Source organism: Leucopleurus acutus (assembly GCF_964270905.1).
Source record: "Leucopleurus acutus genome assembly, chromosome: 11".
Taxonomy (NCBI): Eukaryota; Metazoa; Chordata; class Mammalia; order Artiodactyla; family Delphinidae; genus Leucopleurus; species Leucopleurus acutus.
The window spans coordinates 36,579,117-36,603,165 of record NC_139152.1 but is presented as its reverse complement, the minus strand read 5'-3'; the positions used below and the strand labels follow the sequence as shown (position 1 = coordinate 36,603,165).

At 38.8% G+C, this 24,049-nt stretch overlaps 1 protein-coding gene across 1 annotated transcript in view; it reads left to right on the top strand.

The window, feature by feature from the left end:
* NELL2 (neural EGFL like 2) overlaps positions 1 to 24,049 on the top strand; it is a 385,449-nt gene that overhangs the window by 249,636 nt on the left and 111,764 nt on the right. The window contains exons 15-16 of the mRNA XM_082850800.1: positions 16,646 to 16,768; positions 19,536 to 19,631. Of these exons, the coding sequence (XP_082706926.1) occupies positions 16,646 to 16,768; positions 19,536 to 19,631 (219 nt within the window). The remainder of the gene's footprint in view (positions 1 to 16,645; positions 16,769 to 19,535; positions 19,632 to 24,049) is intronic.

Genomic DNA, 24,049 nt, shown 5'->3' with positions numbered 1-24,049 from the left:
CCCCCTAATCAGCTGCTCCTTTAACCCTGTCCTGTCTGGGCGGGAACAGACGCCCTCAGGCAACCTACACGCAGAGGCGGGGCCAAATCCAAAGCTGAACCCCAGGAGCTGTGTGAACAAAGAAGAGAAAGGGAAATCTCTCCCAGCAGCCTCAAGAGCAGAGGATTAAATCTCCACAGTCAACTTGATCTACCCTGCATCTGTGGAATACCTGAATAGACAATGAATCATCCCAAAATTAAGGCGGTGGACTTTGGGAGCAACTGCAGACTTGGGGTTTGCTTTCTGCATCTAATCTGTTTCTGGTTTTATGTTTATCCTAGTTTAGTATTTACAGTTTGTTATCACTGGTAGATTTGTTTATTGATTTGGTTGCTCTCTTCCTTTTTTTTTAATATATATAGATATATTTTTTTTTATTCCTTTTTCTCTATTTGTGAGTATGTGTGTGTATGCTTCTTTGTGTGATTTTGTCAGTATAGCTTTGCTTTCACCATTTGTCCTAGGATATTGTCTATCCTTTTTTTTTCTAGTATAGTTTTTAATGCTTATTATCATTGGTGGATTTGTTTTTTGGGTTGGCTGCTCTTTCTTTCCTTTTTTTATTATTTAAAAATTTTTCTATTTTTTAAAATTTTTATTTAATAACTTTATTTTATTTATTTTCTTCTTTCTTTCTATTTTCTCCCTTTTCTTCTGAGCCGTGTGGCTGACAGGGTCTTGGTGCTTCGGCCAGGTGTCAGGCCTGTGCCTCTGAGGTGGGAGAGCCGAGTTCAGGACATTGGTCCACAAGAGACCTCCTGGCTCCAAGTAATATCAAACAGCGAAATCTCTCCCAGAGATTTCCATCTCAATGCTAAGACCCAGTTCCACTCAATGACCAACAAGCTACAGTGCTGGTACACCCTATGCCAAACAACTAGCAAGACAGGAACACAACCCCACCCATTAGGAGAGAGGCTGCCTAAAATAATAATAAGGTCACAGACACCCCAAAACACACCACCAGATGCGGTCCTGCCCACCAGAAAGACAAGATCCAGCCTCATCCACCAGAACACAGGCACCAGTCCCCTCCACCAGGAAGCCTACACAACCCACTGTACCAAACTTAGCTACTGGGGGCAGACACCAAAAACAAAGGGAACTACGAACCTGCAGCCTGTGAAAAGGAGACCATAAACGCAGTAAGTGAAGCTAAATGAGAAGACAGAGAAACACACAGCAGATGAAGGAGCAAGGTAAAAACCCACCAGAACAAACAAATGAAGAGCAAATAGGCAGTCTACCTGAAAAATAATTCAGAGCAATGATAGTAAAGATGATCCAAAATCTTGGAAATAGAATGGAGAAAATAAAAGAAACAAGGCTCTAGAAGAACTAAAGAGCAAACAAACAATGATGAACAACACAATAAATGAAATTAAGAATTCTCTAGAAGTAATCAATAGCAGAATAACTGAGGCAGAAGAATGGATAAGTGACCTGGAAGATAAAATAGAGGAAATAACTACTGCAGAGCAGAATAAAGAAAAAAAGAATGAAAAGAATAGAGGACAGTCTTAGAGACCTCTGGGAAAACATTAAATGCTCCAACCTTTGAATTATAGAGGTTCCAGAAGAAGGAGAGAAAAAGAAATGGACTGAGAAAATATTTGAAGAGATTATACTTGAAAACTTCCCTAATATGGGAAAGGAAAGAGTCAAGTCCAGGAAGCACAGAGAGTCCCAAACAGGATAAATCCAAGGAGAAACATGCCAAGACACATACTAATCAAACTATCAAAAGTTAAATACAGAGACAAAATATTAAAAGCAGCAAGGGAAAAACAACAAATAACACACAAGGGAATCCCCGTAAGGTTAGCAGCTGATCTTTCAGCAGAAACTCTGCAAGCCAGAACGGAGAGGCAGGACATATTTAAAGTAATGAAAGGGAAAAATCTACAACCAAGATTACTCTACCCAGCAAGGATCTCATTCACATTCGAAGGAGAAATCAAAAGTTTTACAGACAAAAAGAGGCTTAAAGAGTTCAGCACCACCAAACCAGCTTTACAACAAATGCTAAAGGAACTTCTCGAGGCTGGAAACAAAAGAGAAGGAAAAGACCTACAATAACAAACCCAAAACAATTAAGAAACTCATAATAGGAACATACATATCGATAAATACCTTAAACGTAAGTGGATTAAAAGCTCCAACCAAAAGACATAGATTGGCTGAATGGATACAAAAACAAGAGCTATATATATGCTGTCTATGAGAGACCAACTTCAGACCTAGTGACACATACAGACTGAAAGTGAGGGGATGGAAAAAGTATTCCATGCAAATGGAAACCAAAAGAAAGCTGGAGTAGCAATTCTCATAGCAGACAAAATAGACTTTAAAATAAAGAATGTTACAAGAGACAAAGAAGGACACTACATAGTGATCAAGGAATCAAGCCAAGAAGAAGATATTACAATTGTAGATACTTATGCACCCAGCATAGGAGCACCTCAATACGTAAGGAAAATGCTAACATCCATATAAGGGGAAATCAACAGTAATACAAGCGTAGTAGGGGACTTTAACACCCCACTTTCACCAAAGGGCAGATCATCCAAAATGAAAATAAATAAGGAAACACAAGCTTTAAATGATACATTAAACAGGATGGACTTAATTGATATTTACAGGACGTTCCATCCAAAACAACTGAATACACTTTCTTCTCAGGTGCTCATGGAACATTCTACAGGATGGACTGTATATTGGGTCACAAATCAAGCCTCGGTAAATTTAAGAGAATTGAAATCGTTTCAAGTATCTATTGAGACCACAAGGCTATGAGACTACATATCAGTTACAGTAAAAATCTGTAAAAAATACAAACACATGGAGGCTAAACAATACACTAGTAAATAACTGACAGATCACTGAAGAAATCAAACAGGAAATCAAAAAATACTTAGAAACAAATGACAATGAAAACACGACAACAACACGACAAGGATGCAGCAAAAGCAGTTCTAAGAGGGAAGCTTAAAGCAATACAATCCTACCTCAAGAAACAAGAAACATCTCAAATAAACAACCTAACCTTACACCTAAAGCAATTTGAGAAAGAAGAACAAAAAAATCCCAAAGTTAGCAGAAGGAAAGATCATAAAGATCAGATCCAAAATAAATGAAGAAAACAATAGCAAAGATCAGAAAAACTAAAAGCTGGTTCTTGGAGAAGATAAACAAAATTGAGAAACCATTAGCCAGACTCATCAAGAAAAAAATGGAGAAGACTCAAATCAATAGAATTAGAAATGAAAAAGGAGAAGTAACAACTGACACTGCAGAAATACAAAGGATAATGAGAGATTACTACAAGCAACTACATGCCAATAAAATGGACAACCTGGAAGAAGTGGACAAATTCTTAGAAAAGCACAAACTTCCAAGACTGAACCAGGAAGAAATAGAAAATATAAGTAGACCAATCACAAGCATTGAAATTGAGACTGTGATTTAAAATCTTCGAACAACCAAAGCCCACAACCAGATGGCTTCACAGGCTAATTCTATCAAACATTTAGAGAAGAGGTAACACCTATCCATCTCAAACTCTTCCAAAATATGGCAGAGGGAGGAACACTCCCGAATCATTCTATGAGGCCACCATTACCCTGATACCAAAACCAGACAAAGATGTCACAAAGAAAGAAAACGACAGGCCAATGTCACTGATGAACATAGATGCAAAAATCCTCAAAAAAATACTAGAAAACAGAACCCAACAACACATTAAAAGGATCATACACCATGATCAAATGGGGTTTATCCCAGGAATGCAAGGATTCTTCAATATAAGCAAATCAATCAATGTGACACACATATTAACAAACTGAAGGAGAAGAACCATATGATCATCTCAGTAGATGCAGAAAAAGCTTCTGACAAAATTCAACACCGTTTATGACAAACACCCTCCAGAAAGTAGGCATAGAGGGAATTTACCTAAATATAATAAAGGCCATATATGACAGACCCGCAGCCAACATCATTCTCAATGGTGAAAAACTGAAACCATTTCTCTAAGATCAGGAACAAGACATGGTTGTCCACTCTCACCAGTATTATTCAACATAGTTTTGGAAGCTTTAGCCACAGAAATCAGAGCAGAATTAGAAATAAAATGAATCCGAATTGAAAAGAAGAACTAAACATGTCACTGTTTGCAGATGACATGATACTATACATAGAGAATCCTAAAGATGCCACCAGAAAACTACTAGAGCTAATCAAGGAATTTGGTAAAGTAGCAGGATACAAAATTAATGCACAGAAATCTCTTTCATTCCTATACACTAATGTTGAAAAATCTGAAAGAGAAATTAAGGAAACACTGCTAGTTACCACTGCAACAAAAAGAATAAAATACCTAGGAATAAACCTACCTAAAGAGTCAAAAGACCTGTATGCACAAAACTATAAGACACTCATGAAAGAAATTAAAGATGTTACAAACAGAGAGATATGCCATGTTCTTGGATTGGAAGAATCAACATTGTGAAAATGACTATAGTACCCAAAGCAATCTACAGATTCAGTGCAATCCCTATCAAACTACCAATGGCATTTTTCACAGAACCAGAACAAAAAATTTCACAATTTGTATGGAAACACAAAAGACCTCGATTAGCCAAAGCAATCTTGAGAAAGAAAAACAGAGCTGGAGGAATCAGGCTCCTGGACTGGTACTGGGACAAAAAACAGAAATATAGATCAATGGAACAGGATAGAAAGCCCAGAGATAAACCCATGCACATATGGTCACTTTATTTTCGATAAAGGAGGCAAGAATATACAATGGAGAAAACACAGCCTCTTCGATAAGTGGTGCTGGGAAAACTGGACAGCTACATGTTAAAGAATGAAATTAGAACACTCCCTAACAGCATACACAAAAATAAACTCAAAATGGATTAAAGACCTAAATTTAAGGCCAGAGACTATCAAACTCTTAGAGGAAAACATAGGCAGAACACTCTATGACATAAATCACAGCAAGATCCTTTTTGACCCACCTCCTAGAGAAATGGGAATAAAAATAAACGAATGGGACCTAATGAAACGTAAAAGCTTTTGCACAGCAAAAGAAACCATAAACAAGACGAAAAGACAACCCTCAGAATGGGAGAAAATATTTGTAAATGAAGCAGGTGACAAAGGATTAATCTCCAAAATTACAAGCAACTCATGGAGCTCAATATCAAAAAAACAAACAACTCAATCCAAAAATGGGCAGAAGACCTAAATAGACATTTCTCTAAAGAAGATATACAGATTACCAACAAACACAGGAAAGGATACTCAACATCACTAATCATTAGAGAAATGCAAATCAAAACTACAATGAGGTATCACCTCACACTGGTCAGAATGGCCATCATTGAAAAATCTAGAAACAATAAATGCTGGAGAGGGTGTGGAGAAAAGGCAACCCTCTTGCACTGTTGGTGGGAATGTAAATTGATACAGCCACTATGGAGAACAGTATGGAGGTTCCATAAAAAACTAACTGAGCGTATACCCTGAGAAAACCATAATTCAAAAAGAGTCATGTACCACAATGTTCATTGCAGCTCTATTTACAATAGTCAGGACATGGAAGCAACATAAGTGTCCATCAACAGATGAATGGGTAAAGAAGATGTGGCACATATATACAGTGGAATATTACTCAGCCATAAAAAGAAACGTAATTGAGTTATTTGTAGTGAGGTGGATGGACCTAGAGTCTGTCATACAGAATGAAGTAAGTCAGAAAGAGAAATACAAATACCATATGCTAACATATATATGGAATCTAAAAGACAAAAAAAAGGTTCTGAAGAACCTAGAGGCAGGACAGGAATAAAGATGCAGACGTAGAGAATGGACTTGAGGACACGGGGAGGGGGAAGGGTAAGCTGGGATGAAGTGAGAGAGTGGCATGGACTTATATACACTACCGAATGTAAAATAGCTAGTAGGAATCAGACAGAGAGATCAGCTCGGTATTTTGTGACCACCTAGAGGGATGGGATAAGGAGGGTGGGAGGGAGATGCAAAAGGGAGGAGATATGGGGATAATTGTATATGTGTAGCGGATTCACTTTGTTATAAAGCAGAAACAAACACAACCTTGTAAAGCAATTATACCCTAATAAAGATGTTAAAAAAATAGTAATTAAGGTAAGATTTGACAGCTAGCAAAAGGCAGAGCTGGGATCTGAACTGAGGTACGCTGGCTCCAAAGTCCTTACTCTTAATACTACTATTGTGGCTTTTAAATGCTGTGATGGAGTTAAGCACGAGGCTCCATGGGTCCTAAGGGGCTCAGCTAAATTAGACTGATGGAGTTATAAGGAAGGTTTTCTGAAGAAAGAATCATTGTTTGATCTGAGTGGGAGGTGAGTAGGAGAGGTAGACAAAGAAAGTGGGGAAGGACCTTTGGGCCAAAAAGCAAGGATGCATGTGTGAAATATACAGGGATTGTCTGGTATGATCCTTGGCCTTTAGTAGAATCTCAATTAATGTCATCATTACTAAACAGCTGCCATGGGGGAGTTATAAATGATGCAGTATGGTAAGAGCAAAATGTCATAATGAAAGTCTTAACGAGTAGGCGGTGCCTTGATGGCTAGTTAAAACCATGGGATGTCACTAGAAAAATTGAGAAGAAGAGAATGGGGGAGAGATAGACAATATCAGTTTTTATTTGAAAAGTCATTCTGGTAATGCTTTGGAAACGTACAAAACTGGGGGCAGCGTTGTCATAATGAGACTAGCGCAGTAATCCAAAGGAGATATCTCGTGCCCAAATGTGGGCAACTGCAGAGCAGTGGGTATGGAGATGGGGGATGGGGATGAGAATTGCCAAGGAAGTAGAATCCAGATGAATTGGTCCCTGGATGCAGTGAGTGGGAGGAAGTGCAGAGAGGTCTGTGGTGACTCCCAGATTCCTGGTTTGGGAGGAAGAAAGGCTTATTGGTACACGTAGCTACAGATTCAGCTGTGGGTGGGAAACCTGAGGATGTTCTTTCCTGATGACCTGGTGCTTTTCTGTGAAGTTGTTGGGAGGTTATGTGCCAAGAGTGAGGGAATGTGAATGGGGCAGGCATTTTAAGAGAAAGCAGCAAAGCTGCTGAGGGGAATGGAAGAGAAAGCAGGGGATGTACAGAATTGTCACTACAGGATACATACCTTGAACAGTTTGCATTAGCAGATCTCTGAATGTTTTACATGTTAGAGACGTACTTTATGGTGATTGATTCACTCATTAACAAACAGTCACTGGAGATCAATTTTGTGCCAGTCATTTTGTTGGATGTTGGGGGTGATTGACGAATTAGACCCAAGGCTTTAGCATCTAGGTGGTTATCTGACAGATTTGGGGTGGGGAATTTTTGCTTGGTTTCTTGTCACCGTCAGTAGAGTAAATTCAGTTTCCTAATAAGATCTTTGCTTTTATATTTTAACTTCTCAATTCTATTTTCTTCTTTTCCATAAAAACCAAATCAAACCAAACTAAAACAAGAATAACAGAATCCCTAAAGAAGCCCTCTTATTTCTATTCATCTCACCACCATCTTCCCAGTCACCCACATTTGAAACCTGAGCTATTTTTAATACCTTTCTTTCTTTTGACTCAAAAATAGATTCACTGTGGGGTGCATTAGTTCTGTGTTTAAATCTGTCCGTCTTTCTCCATCACTGTGGTCCATTCTATTGCAGGCTCTCTTTTCAACACAGTTTCATTCCACAAAACATAGGAACTGGGCTGTATAAAATGAGCAAGACATGATTGCTGCCTTAAAGGGATTTGAATCTTATGATCTGAGGGGATAGCTTCTCAGCTCTTCTTCCTGTGTCCTTGTAGTGCTTCCTTATGCTGTGCAGGTGCATTACCCAACACAGTGCTGGGCGGATAATAAGCGCTCAGTTTCCGTCTATGTGCTTTCTTCCATTTCCACTTGCCCTCCTCCTCCCCTTCCTCTTCCTTATCCCTTTGTTTCGCCTCTCAGTGTTGCACAGACTCTTTTCTCAGCTCTCAGTAATAATCTAACTCTGATTCAGAAGGAGAAGAATAAAAGGAAGAACGAAGGATTAAGGAGAGAGAGGGAGGCTGGCTTGCTAACACGGGACTCCTACTTTGTCAAGGAAAGTTAGCCTCTCCTCATCTGCATATTACAGTTAATTTCCCTAAAGATCAACTTTAATTTTATCATTCCACCTTTTATTGTACAGGGGGAAGTGGCTATTTGTTGCCCACCAGATAAAATCACACTGTATTCCTGACCTGTTCACACTGTTCCTTACTGTTCCCTGTCAGTCATCACCTGTGCCAGCTCAACCGCTGAATAGCCCGACCATACCCCATGCTTTTGTCTTTTGCACGCATGCTCTCTCCATATGGAATACTCGTTCCCATCTTTACCCTTTTCCTGTTAAAACCCTTCCTATCTTTTAAGACTCACTTTTTTGGCCTATTTGTGATGGGACACTTTCCCAGGATTATGGGAGTACCACTCAGTCGATCTTCATCTCTTCCTCTTTAAGCCTTTTGAAATCTTTGTTTATAGGTTGTAGTTTTTTCAAACATTGAAGGCTCTTGGCCTTGTCACTTCCTAGCTGTGTGATCTTGGGCAAGATGCATCCTTGCTCTGGGAAAGCTCTCTATTCCTATTTGTAAAATAAGAGTCATAATAGTACTGACCTAAAAAGGTTTTTGTGAAGGCTGAAGGGGGTAATGCGTATAAAACACTTAGTGCAGTTCTTTATAGCATGTAGTAAGCACTTAAAAATTAGCTATTGTCATTATTACTGTTATTTTCTCTCTTACAGCACTAAACAATGGCTGCAGTATATCACAGTTGTTATCTATTCACATCACCCATCCTGTAATAGTTCAAAAGTTTCTTGAGGTCACAAATCCCATTTTGATGCATCTTTGCCTCTTCCGGAGCACTAGAGTCACACAGCAGAAGTTTCATAAATGTGTGTTGAAAGAACAAATGAAAACTATCTGACTGATGGTTCAAAGTATTTTGTTGCCCTACAATGTGTTCAGACAAAGCTTATTTCCTGAAACACCAAATAGGACAAAGCAAGATTTTGCCATAAAAATAGAATTTGAATTACTTTGTGAAATTACTGTAAGGGTAGAGAGGAAATTTGAGTGTGCTTTGGTTGTTAAGATTCTTGATCAAATAGGGATTAGGCAAGGAGGCTGAACATACAGTGGAAAGACTAGAAGAAAGTAAACCAAGCATGTTGGAGGAAGGAAATCTGAACAAATTCCGAGTTGCTGAACAAACTGAAGAATAACAAGGAGTCAGTATTGAATTGGTGTGGTCAATGAGCAGGAAACTTGAGTAGTGAACAAGAAATGCTTGGGTGTTAAAAATGAGTTTTAGTGGGTTTGCTGCTGTTGTAGACATTGAGCAAGTTTAAAGTATAATTTCTTATAGTTACTTGAATAGTGTTAAAAGTAAAAGTAGATGTCTGTTAAAATGACATTGTACTAAATAGATTTTTCTCTGTAATGTAAAGTGAGTAAATAAGGTAACCATAAGAAACAAAATGAACAGCTTTGGGTAAGCATGATAGAGGTTTCTTTTTCCTTAATATAACCATTGAAAGTTATTTCAGTGGAATTTTGGAAACCAGAAAAATGTCCAAAATGTATTTGATTTCAGAGAAGATTATGAAGAGAGCAAATTCTGTGAGACATTTAGGTTTTGCAAATTGAAATAGAGGACATCGTCTGGCTAATAACGACAAAATGAATTTTCCCACTGAAGTAGATAATAAGATGAGAAAGTAACTAATGGTTGTTGAGTGTCTATGATTTGCCAGGGTGCTTACATTCATCATTGAAGTTTATTCTTTGTAACAGTTCCCTAACATAGGTCTTAATTTTTTCATTTTGAACTTAGAAAGATCAGCTAACTTTCACACGGCCACTGAGAACTTAGGATAAAATAGCATCTCAAAGCCTGTCTGGAAAGCGTATGTATCACACTGCCTCCCTGCTATTGCTTATTAAAATAGTACATAATTTTCTCATAGTTCTACTTTGTCTTCATATTTACTTAGGGCCCTAGTACAGAACAGCTGATGGAGGATATTTTAAGCTAATGAATTGTAACGATCATCCTTAAGAAGCAGTAATCATGAGGACAAATGTTTTGATTTCAGGAATGTGTCTTGCTGGTGGCAGTGAGCACAATATTGTTCTTCAATACCAGACCACTAAATATCTGTGGAGGGGAAGGAAGGAGGGGTAAGAAGGAAGGAAGGAATTCCAGTTCTTTCCAATAAACCCCCAAACTATCTAGTAATCGTTGAGTTGTAATAGAGAACATTCTTTATTTTCAGTTTGTACTCACTTTGAAAAGACCTGCCATAGAATAATTATCTTGTGAATGTACTAAGGAACTGTGGTTAAGTCCAAAGAGTTGTTTCATTTGAGAAGTAGAGATGGCGTATATTATCTGGGGACTCACCATTCTTTTCAGAGTAAATTACGAGGTCTCATTTGCAGACCCATGGGCTGTCTTGTTCTGAAGCTCTTCACAGGCCAGTACACATAACTACACACTTGACTTTGGTGGGGACACATGTGAGTGAAACTCATGGATGAACTGCTGCAAACCTCATGGATATGTTAAGGCAAGCAATCTGGTCTGTGGAAATATAAGAGGAAAATAACCAAGCACCTCTTCACTTTTGAGATAAACCACCCATCTAAGCATCCAGTTTGATGGTGTTATCAATAAACTAGGATTATTACACTTCCATTGGCTTCCTTGCTCCAAGACTTATTCAGTCTTAAGCCTGAGGGAGCTTGTTCCCAGGTTAAGACCTGAGGTAGATTGTCACTAGGTTTAGAGCCATATCCTGCTACATTCTAAGAGAGAATTTGCTCACTGTAAATTTATATTCCAGGAAACACTTGGCTCAGGGAAAGTGAAACAGTTTTCTTTGTGGAACTTACCCCTGTATGTTGTGATAGCTGCTGTTTTCCCAACATTCCTAGATTTGGAAAGGAAAGTAGAAGATGCAGCATAGACAATATAATTCTTGTGACTGGAGAAATCTATCAGAGGAAAAGAAAGATTCTCTGAGGGTATTGGGCCAGCTATGAAGCTACATTACATTCTGTTACCAGAAGAGTGGAATTTGCTGTGTAAAAGTGTCAACCCAAGGATCTAGTATATTGCTGGGGGATATAAAACAGAATTCTCGAGAAGCAGTGGACAGTGTTACTAGGGCCTGACCACTGGTATCAGAGGAAAGGACTCTTGGACATTGGAGTTATCTGGTTGCCAAACTACGTTACGGTTGAGTTTCCAGAGATTTTTAAGCTGGGGGAATTAGTGCTGGAGTCCAAGTTCTGTGAGCTGGTTACTTTGTTTTTCAGGCGTTTGTACTTGACCGTATTGATATCTTCCTTTTCTTTTGAAAACGTCTCTCAACTGTGTGAAAATGTGGATTTTAGTATGAACAGAAATTACCTCAGTGCTTTGCCCTAGGAGTTCTATAATTTTTAATAAGGCTCCTATAAGGTTAAAAGATACTAGAAAATACAATAAAGAGATGATAACTTCCTAATTGTGAAACATTAGAAGACTTGTAATGTGTAAACATTCAAAACCTCTGGATAATTACAAAAAAGAACACTAGGTTAAAAAAATAGATCAGGGAAAACCTACTCATTAAATGTCAGGAGGCCCTATTGCATAGCAATCAATAACCTAGCTTTTGGAGTCAGATGTTGTGATTCACAGCTCTACCACCTACCAAGCTGTGTGATCTCAGGCGAGATGCTTAGCTTCTATAAGCCAAGTTTAATTTTCTGAAAAATAATGTTTCCTAATTAATATGAGGATTAAATGAGATAGTGTATATTACAAAGTATGTGGTATGCAAGCAGTGAAATAGAACTAGGATTATTACAAGTCATTCAGGTTCAGTCAAATTTGTAAGAGACTCAAGATTCCAAAAACAAAAGAAGCAAAGTATGTAAATGCTGTTTTCAGCTTGGAACCCGCCTCTTCCCCACACATGCATAAAGAATATCCATGCCAAATGCTCTGCTCTCCATGAAGTCAGTCTTGCATTCCCACCTGACCCAACTAGAAATGACTCCCTCCCTTGATCTCTATGACCTTTTAAAACAGATTACTTCCTTGCTTCAGCATTTCTCATAATGAAGCCATGCGCTAAAGGCACTTGTGTTTTTGTCTTATCTCCCCAACTAAAGTATAAGCTTTGTGAGGATAGCTACTATTTATAATCATACTTTTAATCCTGAAAAGATCCTAAAACACAATACACATTGAAGAAAATTGTATTTAATTGAAATGTAGATATATTTAAATTGCTTTTCACTCCTATTTTCTGTAGTATTTGCCTTTTGTATCATAGTGAAATTCTTGAATAGAACATGTGCTATGTGTATTGCATGTCTGTGCTGGAATCATAGTGAGAAAAGCTATATGAATTTTAGGATGGCTGTCTTGTCTCTAGATAGTACATTCATTCTGGAAACAGCTCAATATGAACACCAATTTTAAAATCCAATTTGAATCCAACTCTATGTCATTCTGACTGATGATCTGTTGGGTGTTGAGTCTTAAAATGATTTTAGATACATTAACTTAAACAGGTTAGGAGTTAATCAGTGAAACTGAAGTATTATATGTAACATCTGCGTTTAGATAAATTCAAATGTGTATACTATTACTTTATTTTCATAGAGGAATTTTACTATACTGACCCTTGTCACTGGTATGAAATCAGTTTTACATAGTATGTAAAGATGCAGAGCATACAAAATATGGCACTCAGGACAAATCTTTGCTAGCTCTCACTGTAACATTATCTATTCTGTATATAAGGTACTGTAATAATTGACACCCATACTACTTTTGTTTAGAACTGTTGAGGGGTGACGTTTTCTTTCTATAACTTTTTTCCTTTTTTTCCATTTTATTTAAATTTAAAATTCATAGGTACAAAAGTGTTTAAATTTTGATTAAAATTATTATATGCTAATATTTTTAAAGAAAAGAAAAAGAAAGGGGTGCATTCAGTTTCAATCCCAGCTGTTGTTTGGACTGTCATGTCACATGAACAGTGACATTTTATCTGAGGATATGAAGATAGCATTGGATCTTATGGATTGGATATTCTGAACATCAGATCTGATGTGTCTCCTTTTCAATATATGTGAAATAAAACTTAGAAGTCATTCACAATTATATCCTGACATGCTCTTCTCAAACACTGGAATGTTTGAATGATTTAAATACTGTCTTAATATTTTCCTCCTTATTTTATTTAATTTTATGTATTATATGTTAAAAATGTTGAAGGAAGTATTAAAAATGGATAGGCTGACTGGTGGGTCTGTGGTGGAGTCCTTAGGGGTATGTCAGTCAGGGAAACAGTAAGAAGTTGACATTTGACCAAAAGTCGATATGGAGCAGCAATAATTAACTATTTATTGAGATGACCTTATAGAATATTTGCTCCTTGTTTCATTCACATTCTCTTTTTTAAAGGGCTGTCAAAGTTAGTTCTTCTGTGAGATTACAGGACAGGCATTTTAAAAGGCTTTTCTTAAGATCACAGATAATTGTGAGTATAACCAACTTTATTTTAAGTAGTTTGAAAAAAATTAAAGTGACAATATAAAAGAATTAATACTTTCTGTTTTCAGAATATGTCCTGCTATCTTAATTAATATTTGAAACATCCCAAACCAAATAAAACACCACCATAGTAAAATCAGTAAAAAACAGCTTAGGTTTCGGTAGCTTTCCATTTGGTGTCTAGTCTCCAATTGAACAAATTGGGATTGACTTGAATGATAACGGTATAGGAAGTACGTCCTTTGGCTGCGTTGGGTCTTCTTTGGTGCGTGCGGGCTTTCTCTAGTTGCGGCAAGCAGGGGCCACTCTAGTGCATGGGCTTCTCATTGCGGTGGCTTCTTTTGTTGCAGAGCACGGGCTCTAGGCACGCGGGCCTCAGTAGTTGTGGCTCAAAGGCTCTAGAGTGCAGGCTCAGTAGTTGTGGCGCACGGGCTTAGTTGCTCCGCGGCATGTGGGATCTTCCCGGATCAGGGCTCGAACCTGTGTCCCCTGCATTGGCAGGCAGATTCTTAACCACTGCACCACCAGGGAAGTCCCTGGTCACTCATTCTTTCAGTCATTTATTCAAGACACTTTCTTTGAATGTTGAAATGAAATACAAAGAAAAATATAAGATTCTTCTCCAAAAATTCACACTCCCGGGTGGGGCATGAAAATAGAGAACCAAGGAGAAGTAGACACTTAGGATAAAATATAGTAAAACAGCCTTGTATCTGGTGTTAGGGAAAACAGACAGAAGCCCCAGCTCTGTGGGAGGGGGAGAGAAAGGTGTTTTCACAGAAGACATGCCATTTTAGTGTAATCTTTAAAAGTATTAAGGGTTTTCCAGGAGAATCCATGGGGCAGGTGCTGCAGCCAGAGGGAACAATATATGTACAGGTGCGCGCCAGTGCATTTAAAAACCTGAAAATCGTCTTCACCCGTGAGTTGCTTAGAAGCCACTTATTCATTTCAGTGGCCGCCGAGAGTAAAGGACAAACCAGATTCCAGGTTGTGTAATTAGTTAACATTTGTTGAACATTATACTGGTTGCTAAACTGAATCTTGTTAGGCCCTTCCTCTACCCAGTGAGTACCGTCTAATTAAGAGGGCAACCAAGGCGGATGAAAACAACATCAAATCAATCAGCAGCTGTCTTTAAAGGGCCCCACGGCTGTCTGTATAGAGATTTATAGATTAACTGCAGCACTTTGAATTGCAGTGGGAAGAAAATTGGCAACAGCTGCAAACTTCACAGTGTGGCTTTATTTTGCTTCAGGCAGCTGAACCCAGAAGTAGGTGGGCTACCCATTCTGGTCCCTCCAATATTTAATAGTGTCCAAGGGTATCCCCAATAGGACACCCATGTGTAATCCAGCCATTTCCTAAGCTATCATCAATAGGCATGAATTTATTAAAAACTCTGAAATATTCTGATTCTAGATAATAAAGGTGGAATTTTATACAATTTGGGGAAATTCAGCCAGGAATTTGGAGAATATCTATTTGTGTAATCCTAAAACCTTAGTGATTGAAATCTGTCTGAAAGGTAATTGGGAATAATCTTTATAGATTTTATTATAGGCCTGTAGCTAAAACTATCATAACTTTGTGCTTGCATAACACAGGACATAGAATCATGAAATGTTAATCTTTATTTTTTAAAAATAAAACAAAGAGCATTCTATTTTAGTATTATAGTTAAATGATTTTAGTCTAATCTCAACTACGTATGTCAAAGGCAATTTTTTTTTCAAAAGTACAGATACAGTACTATTATGTTGTCTAGAATAATATATACGTAGATACATATTGTTTGGAATGCAAAAAGTTCTAAAGTGAAAAAACAATATTTCTTTTTGCTTTGATTATTTATATCATAGTGAATTAATGGCTCGATCAATGTAAGTGTATTAAAATATATATTTAATTTTAGACCTAAATACTATTTATGTAAGAGACTGGGTAATAAGTAGTGAGGCTGTAGGGATTTTAGATGGCTAAACTAACTTGTATGCATTTCCTCACTTGTATTTCATTTCCTACTCATCTTGATTTCGACGTTAGATCTGTTTTCTTTCTCATATTTACTGTATTTATTCCTCACACTTACATTTTTGCTAACACTGAGCTAGCATTCTGAAGTTGCCTAATATTTCCATGAACTTGGTCAGGCTACTGAAGCACTCTGAGCCACCACTGACACATCTTTAAAATGGTGATAATGACATTGGTTCTGCCTCTCTCACAGCGGGGCTGTGAGAATCAAATGATTCAGTGCTTTTGAAAGTGTCAAGTTACACACAGTTAAAGGAGGTATATCGATTGTATATCTCAGAGTTTGCATTTGCACATATTATAAAGGCAAGTTTTAGTCTTTTTTAATAAAAGTGTGGTACTTCCTTTGCAGAAAGAGGGAACTTACTAAGAAACTCAGATATTCCCCCAGCAGTTTGCACGTGTATCTTTATGCCTGCAAGTGTGGATGTAGATGCTAACTGCATCTAATTCCACGGGGCTTCAAGTCCATTATCCTGCAGGTCAGGATTCATGGAGCAATACAGTTACACATCCTTTCCTATCACCCTTTCCATGCTACAGGAAAAAGTTAGGTAGCAGACTTATATCATGAGATAATTCCCCAAATATTAACCGCTGAGACTGTAAACAGCTGGCTCTGGGATCTACTTCTGAGAATTAATCCCCATCCTTCCCTCTCCTCTCCTTCTATTCCTTGCTACTATTGGTGGGCCTTGTATCCAAATCCTTTTGTGTTTAAGGTTTGTGGATGTGTACACTGTGTATGTACTTCAAGAGAGGAGTATACAGTACTTCAAAATACAAGCTCTTCTTTAATAGGTAATTTGTGTATGTCTGTGTTGGAAAGAAATAGCATACAATAACAAAGATGAAGGTGCAATTTAAAGCACAGTCGTTTTGAAAATCTGTCTTTGAGTAACAAAAACGTATCCTCATTTCAGAACATGATGAGTGTGTCACAAATCAGCACAACTGTGATGAAAATGCTTTATGCTTCAATACTGTCGGAGGACACAACTGCGTTTGCAAGCCAGGCTATACCGGGAATGGAACTACGTGCAAAGGTAAAAGATTTAAGTGCTGGCACCTCTTCCATTAGGGATAATGCAATCCGTCTCTCCCTCCCTCCACCCTTTCTCATCACTGTTACCTGCCTTCTGGGTACATCCCACAGACATTGAGAACTTTGAAGTGTAGCTCATGGGCTTCCTCTTGGATTACGTCAGTGTTTAAATGGCCAAACTGTTCAACAACTCTGATTTGATGCTCCATGACCTCAACCACAGTGGTTTCCACCTCTATTCCTCTCTAGTGGAATCATAGCCATAATCACGTCCTGGGCATTTTTGTACAGAACTACTCCACTCTAGAAATCTAAACTTTAGCTTTTTATTATCTAACCCCACGTCCTTCTGCTTCCAGTTTGCCCACTCTGTTCTTTCCACAGTTTTTCATCTTTAATCTCTCTGACCTGTCCTTTTCATCCAGATTCCCAGTCTCCTCCCAGGTTCCGATATTTCTTTTTGAGTCCAAACATTACAGCTATATTTTTTTCGGCAGCCCTATCAACCCATTTGTTTCACTACCATGATCCACTGTGAAATATCTGTGTGGGGTCAGTCTGAGCGCTCTTCTTCTCTGCTCTCTCTCTCTTGAGCTAAATACTAATTAACTGGGAATTTTAGGTTTCTATGTGTTATCATTTCCCATTTTGCCTGGTTTGTCATTACCAATCAATAATTCTCAGGTTTTCATTTCCATCAGCGGATATTCCGGCTGTAGTCCACCACCATCCCATTAATTCACTCTTTTATCCATGCCCTCATTTTCCTTCATCAGATGAGCTTACCTCCCACTTCGAAAGGAAAACGGAGGTTCTATTCTAGAAACTCTGCCAATTTCCATGGGATAAAGCCCATATTCCTTATTACCTCATATAGATTTATTTATCATTTGGCTAATTCAGGCATTTTAAGCTTCAAAACTGGTCCATTCCTCAAATGTACTGTGTTCATTATCCTGGAGTTTACCAAAATTAATTTTCTTTGTTACATGTATATGGGAGACAGGAGATAACAAGGAATTGTTACTAATGCCGCGTCCTTTGGTCATGACTTTCAGACCTGGTCTACAGTCATACAGTAGATGCAGATAGGGAGGGGCCAGAGGATTACTCTGTCAAGGTCTATGGAAATCTGTAGCTTAGAGCATTGTAAAGGCCTATGCATTTGGGAGTCTAAATCCCACAAAGATTTCCTCAGAAACTGGATGGATCCTGAGGAAAGCTAGACTTTCAAGTCCATAGATGGTATAAATGCACCCTTAGGACTTCCCCAAAGCATCTGGATGTTCAGAGAGTTAAGATTTCATCTGGGAGCCCAACAGCTTCTCACTCTTACTTGCATTTGACTCTCACTCCTTATTAATGTGAAAAATAAAGTTTATAGCGTAAAGAATTCTTGAAGCCATGAGAAGATGCAGACAGATAATTCTTATCTTTGAAGGAAGGAGAACTTTCCAGTGTCTATAAATTTCTTCTGGAAATTAGGACTATAGGTTGCCTGAGTAAAGACTCTCTGTTCCTGTGTGTGTCTCTGCTGGGAACGTCAAAAGCTGAGAGAGAAGTAGTTTAGCTGTAGGATCTGAATCACTGAGTCCTATTCTCTGTCAAGAGGCTGCAACCTTGCAAATTACTCTAAGGAGGATATACACATGGTCTGGTGGGTGTACCCTTTCTTTTCATGAGGCTTCAATTCCTAATCTCTTCGCAAGTTCTTGGTGACTAGATATTGTTTTTGCCTAGGATGAAGACAGATTAAGACCTAGAACCAAAGAAGCCAAATGGCCTCTTTGGGCCCCTTCCTTTAACTCAGTAGCAGAATCTCAGATTTCTACAGTTTCCCACTCTGAGAAAGTGCATCCTAACTAATTAGAGGAAGCACATGCCTGAAAACTAGAGCAAAAGCTTTTGCCCCGGGCATGGAACAGGCTGATCGAGTTCATCCACAACAGGCCTTGCCAAGCTGAGGGAACAGCCTTTGCCTTACAGAGTCAAAGAATAAGCTGAAGTGGAAACAGAAGTTTCTGAGGGTACTCCATCCTGCCCATCTTGTTTTTCTCACCTTTTCTGAGGGCGACGCATCTCAAAAGATCACCGTTGCAGCGGCTCAGAGCTTGGCTTCTTTTTCTACTCACAGAAGAACTCCCCTCACTCACACACCCACTCTAACACAACCGGCTATGCAGTGCCTTTGCCCTTGATCCTGGATCCTGACCTATCCTTGGCAGAGGGATTCAAGACCCTTCTTGAAGACTCCTTTATCAAATTCTCATTATTGGCTAACTCATCACCAGGAATGATTTAGAACTTTTCGAAGGTTGGGGCACTTCTCTAGTATTTTGACAGTTTGGACAGTGTGTAGAATGATCAGAGCCGTATAGGAGTCAATTATTTCTTATTTCCGTATCTTATTCTTTAGGTGGTGGTTTCTTCCTTAAGAAGATGCCTAGGATAGCTGCCATTTCTTTTAGATTTAATTTCAAGCTGGATTGCTACAATGAGGTGCAATACTACTTCTGATTCCTATTTTGTAAGGCTACTGTTTTTTGTTAAAAGAAAGCTCAGTATTTTCTTTTACAGGTGAAATACTTAACATTGGAAAGAGTACTATTCTACAAATTGTGTTGAAGTTTCTTACCTATATGGAAAGTATTATTTGAATATGAAATTATAATAGCATTTATATCAAAGGCAATAAAGAAAAGCTAGTTTGGAGTATCTTGAACCACTTCCTTCTAAAGTGCTAAAATTATGTATCTGAATTATTTTAGCGTTTTGCAAAGATGGCTGTAGGAACGGAGGAGCTTGCATTGCCGCTAATGTGTGTGCCTGCCCACAAGGCTTCACCGGGCCCAGCTGTGAAACGGGTAAGAATATCATACCATCTTCTAGAAGATGAAGTTTTACGCCCATGTATAAAGGAACCCGAGAGGAAAATAATGTTTCAAGTGGGCTTTCAAAGCATAGCACTTGCTATTAACACAGAAGCTTAGGAGGCAGGAGGTGGGAAGTTTCAGTGAGGCGTCGTCACTGGGCGTTTGCCCAAAGTCACTCTAAGGAGGTTTTGCAACTATTATAACTAGAAGTATATTGAACTTTTTCAGAAAAATATGTTGGATTACCCAGGATTTTATGACTTCATAATTCACTTTACTCATTTGGAGCCCAGTTTTCCCGGAATCTATATGCCCATATTAAAGCATAGGATTCAAGCTTATGGCCAGCTCACTTCCTGGGACACACTACTTCCTGCCTCCACATTTGAGAATTTTTAATACATTTTTACCTGGTCCATTTAATATTTGTTCATTGTTGTCTGTTTACAAAGTGTTTAAAGTTTTCTACCCCTTAATTATTCCTCATCCAAGTCTGTCCTGAACTTACTCTTTCTGATAGATACTAATACTAGAAACTTTTAAAAATATTAAAAATATATATATATGTGTAGTCTATATATAGCTTATGACTGAAAGTAAGATGTTTTGTCCATTGAAAACACACCTTGAGAATTTAAAAAGTGCCTTGAGTATTAGCCCCTAATTAAAATCATATCAGTAGTAGTTTTGGTTTCTTTGGGTTAAGTGGGTTCTAACAGCAGATGACCTCACAAAGTCTGATTATTCTCCCTAAGAGAAAGCTGCTGCCACCAGTGATTAGTGGTTACCACCTCCTCTTGCTTTCCATAAATCTCAGTGCAGTAGATGCAGTGAATGTCCTGTCTCCATCCCACCTGCAGTCATCGGGTTTAATAAATACACTGATCAGAATGTGAGACAGAAAATGCTCTGGTCCATTTGAGAAGTGAAAAGTTTACTGAATAAGTACTGCCACTGAGCACAGAAGGATGCTCACAAAAGGATCACTACATCCTTTCTTTCTGCAAGTACCTCTAAGTGGTGCTTTTCAAACTTTGGTGACTAACTGGTTACAAAGGTCTCTAACAGAAAATGCCTAGTGGCTGTCTTTGATATGTGGGCCTCTTTCTTAAGGAGATCATTTCCAAAATCAAGAGTTCCAAAGCTCATCGTGCATGTGAATCACCCATAGAGCTTGTTAACTTGATAAAAAAATACAGATTTCTGATAATTAACTATCATAGGCTTTAGTAAATCAAAATCAGGTACTTCCAGTGCAGTGGTCCTACAATGTTTCTATCCCGTGATCTCCAGTAGTACCCACACACGCATCAAGGTACACTAACAAGGTGTACATTCAGACCTATGGTAACTATGTTTCCTGAATATAGTATTTTATGCTGTTTCTGGTACGAAGTCTGGATACTGAAATAGTGGCTTTTTCAGGGAATTTCAGTGGTGTGCAATTTTGAAATAAAGGCTGTCCCAGAAAATCTGGGATGAATAATGGTCATGCTCAATCCTGCGTATCATTTCCCCACTAAAAAAAAATTATATGGAGAGATTGTGAAAGTGTGGAATGGCATAAGATTAATCTGAGCAATGTAAAATTTAAAACTGGAGTTAAAAGTAACCCAACAGAATATTTAGCTTTCTCTGTGTAGTTTTCCTTGATCTTTCAGTCTGTAAGAGGACAAACACAAAATGCCAAGGGCTTTGAGAAAAATGTACGTTTAAAATCTAGTTTTACTCTTTCCTTGTTATGTGGCCTTGGGCAAGGTGCATAACTTCTGTGTCTTTTACCCTGTGTACGTCACCTTACTCTTCACAGGTCTCCTCGAAGATAGGTATTATCTTGGAGGTATTATCCATTTACAAACAAAAATATTGGGTTCAACATGATTTAATTTTTCTAACATCAGAGAGCTAGCAGCTGAATACTAAGGTCTTTCTACTCTCAAATCCAGGTTTTTATCTATATAATTGCTTTTCAAAGTTTCTTCTGAAGTCACTCTAATGACAGAGGAGAGAGAATGCCTCCTATCTGGGAAAATGTAATACCAACCCTTGCCTTAAGGCATCTGTCCCAATTATTGCTCCAGGTTAGATCCCAATTCCTCACCTCCCAACACCACCATTTTTGTTGATGTAGTTATAAATAGAAGGTGTGCCCTTTAAAAAAATACCTTCAGATGAGAAGAGACTCATTTGAAATAATTTATTCACCCATTTATTCAACAGATGTTTAATTAGGATCTGTTATATGCTGAGCACTGATCTAGAAACAGGATATAGCAGTGAACAAAACTGAGGCCCTGTCTGCATGGAAATTATAGTGTAGTGGAACAGAGGGACTATAAACAGGAAGATAAATGTCAGGTAACAATAGGTACTGTAGGGCTTCCCTGGTGGTGCAGTGGTTGGGAGTCCGCCTGCCGATGCAGGGGACACGGGTTCGTAACCCGGTCCGGGAAGATCCCACATGCCGCAGAGCGGCTGGGCCTGTCATGGCCTGTGAGCCATGGCCGCTGAGCCTGCGCGTCCGGAGCCTGTACTCCGCAACGGAAGAGGCCACGACTGTGAGAAGCCCGCGTACCGGAAAAAAAAAAAAAAAAAGGTACTGTAAAGAAAACTAAAGCAGATAGTATAAAATTATTTTATTAACCTCTGGACCTTACATATGATGGGTATTATTATGATTATTGATATTTACTTTATTAATAAAGGTAACTAACCTCAGCTTCTGTATCAAGTCCCAAAATTTCAGTGGTAAATATAAAAGGTGTATTGCTCATTCACATCTCAGTTTATGTTGAATGCGGTATTGAGGAGCGAGTTGAGAGGGATTGGGGTTCCTCAAACTAGGGGCCCTGGCTATTGCCATTTAGTGAAGAAGCCATACCCAGTACATGACCTCTAAAACTGCTAGAGAAGAGGACCACAGAGAAAGCACGGAAAATGCACACCTAGCGTTACTGCCTCAGGTCAGAAGTGTCCCTTCCCGTCACATACCGTTGGTAAGATCTAACCACATGGATTCAAGGGGTTAAGAAAGTGTAGCTGAGCTGAATGTCCAGGAAGATGAAACTGGTTTGGTGAGCATCAGGCCAGTCTTTTGCCATATCTGCTGTCTGTCATTGCTAGTGCAATTTACTCAAAGCAATCAAAACATTTTCTACATTTCCCTGATGTCGTCAGGACAAGGAACTCTGAGTTACTTCCTTTTTCGATCGCTGCCATATTTATCCTCATCCCCCTGGCAGGGAGTCTCACCTTGGAATTCCTGGACCCCTGTAGGTCTATGGATGGGCTTTGGGGTCCATGAATTCCCTGAGTATCTGTGCACGTGTACATTTTCTGCAGGGAGAACCCGGGCTCTTAAAGATTTCATATGTGTTATATGATTTCCTGATAGTTAAGAACCTCTAGAGAGAGAATCTTCAATGATTCATAAAGAGAACTAACTGCTATTTCATTCTGTGGCACGTGATACAAACCCAAATGTCCAATGTTTCTTTGGGAACCTTAAATCCAGAGACCCCAAACTGAGCTCATCGCCTCCATGTCTCCTGCCTCATGTCCTCTTCCTCTTCTGTTGCCAAAACCCGGATCTTCACTTCTATTTCCTGTTTCAGTGAGCGGCAGCCATATCCACCCAGTTTTACCCCTTCTTCCTGCCCTCGCCCCCCCCTTCCTCCCCCTCTCCCTCCCTCCCACCAGTACTCAGGGAATCATCCCCTCACACCCCTTGCACATCCAGTCAAGTCCTTTTTGTTCTCGGTACTAGGGTCCCTTTCTTTCAAGTCTGGCTGCAACTACAGTATTCAGGCCTCTCAGGCATCTCTCTCCACTGCAATCTCCGAAGACTATAAAAGCCCAAATCTGATCATATCACCCCAGACAGAAAAAAAAAACGTCAGTGCCTCCCATTGCCCTCGGGATAAAGGTCACGTGTCTTACCATGACCTTCAAGATTTGACCCCTGCTAATCTACCCAGCTTTCGCTTTCTTGTCCATCTGTCTCCTCTCTTCATTTCCACACCAGGCATGGAGTTTTATGGGGGTAAAGGTATAACTTGTTCACTTTTGAATCTTTGAGACATAGTATATAAGGGCTATACTTTATTAGGTGCTCCACAAATATTTGTTGAATAAACAAAGGTGTAAATGAGGAAGAAAGAGATGATGTAGTTGCTTCCATATTTGCTGGATATTTTAAAATACTAGTTTAAAGAGGGCTTCAGGGTCATGTGGTCTTATACTTTCACGTGGCAGATGAGGTAATTATGGCACAGAGAGGTGAAGTTACTTATATATGGTGTTTAATTATAGATACAGATCTGCAATTTAGAACTCACTTCTGATTCTTATTCCAGTGTTTTCTTTTCCCCCCTCCTTCCCTCCCTTCCCCCCTCCCTCCCTCCCTCCCT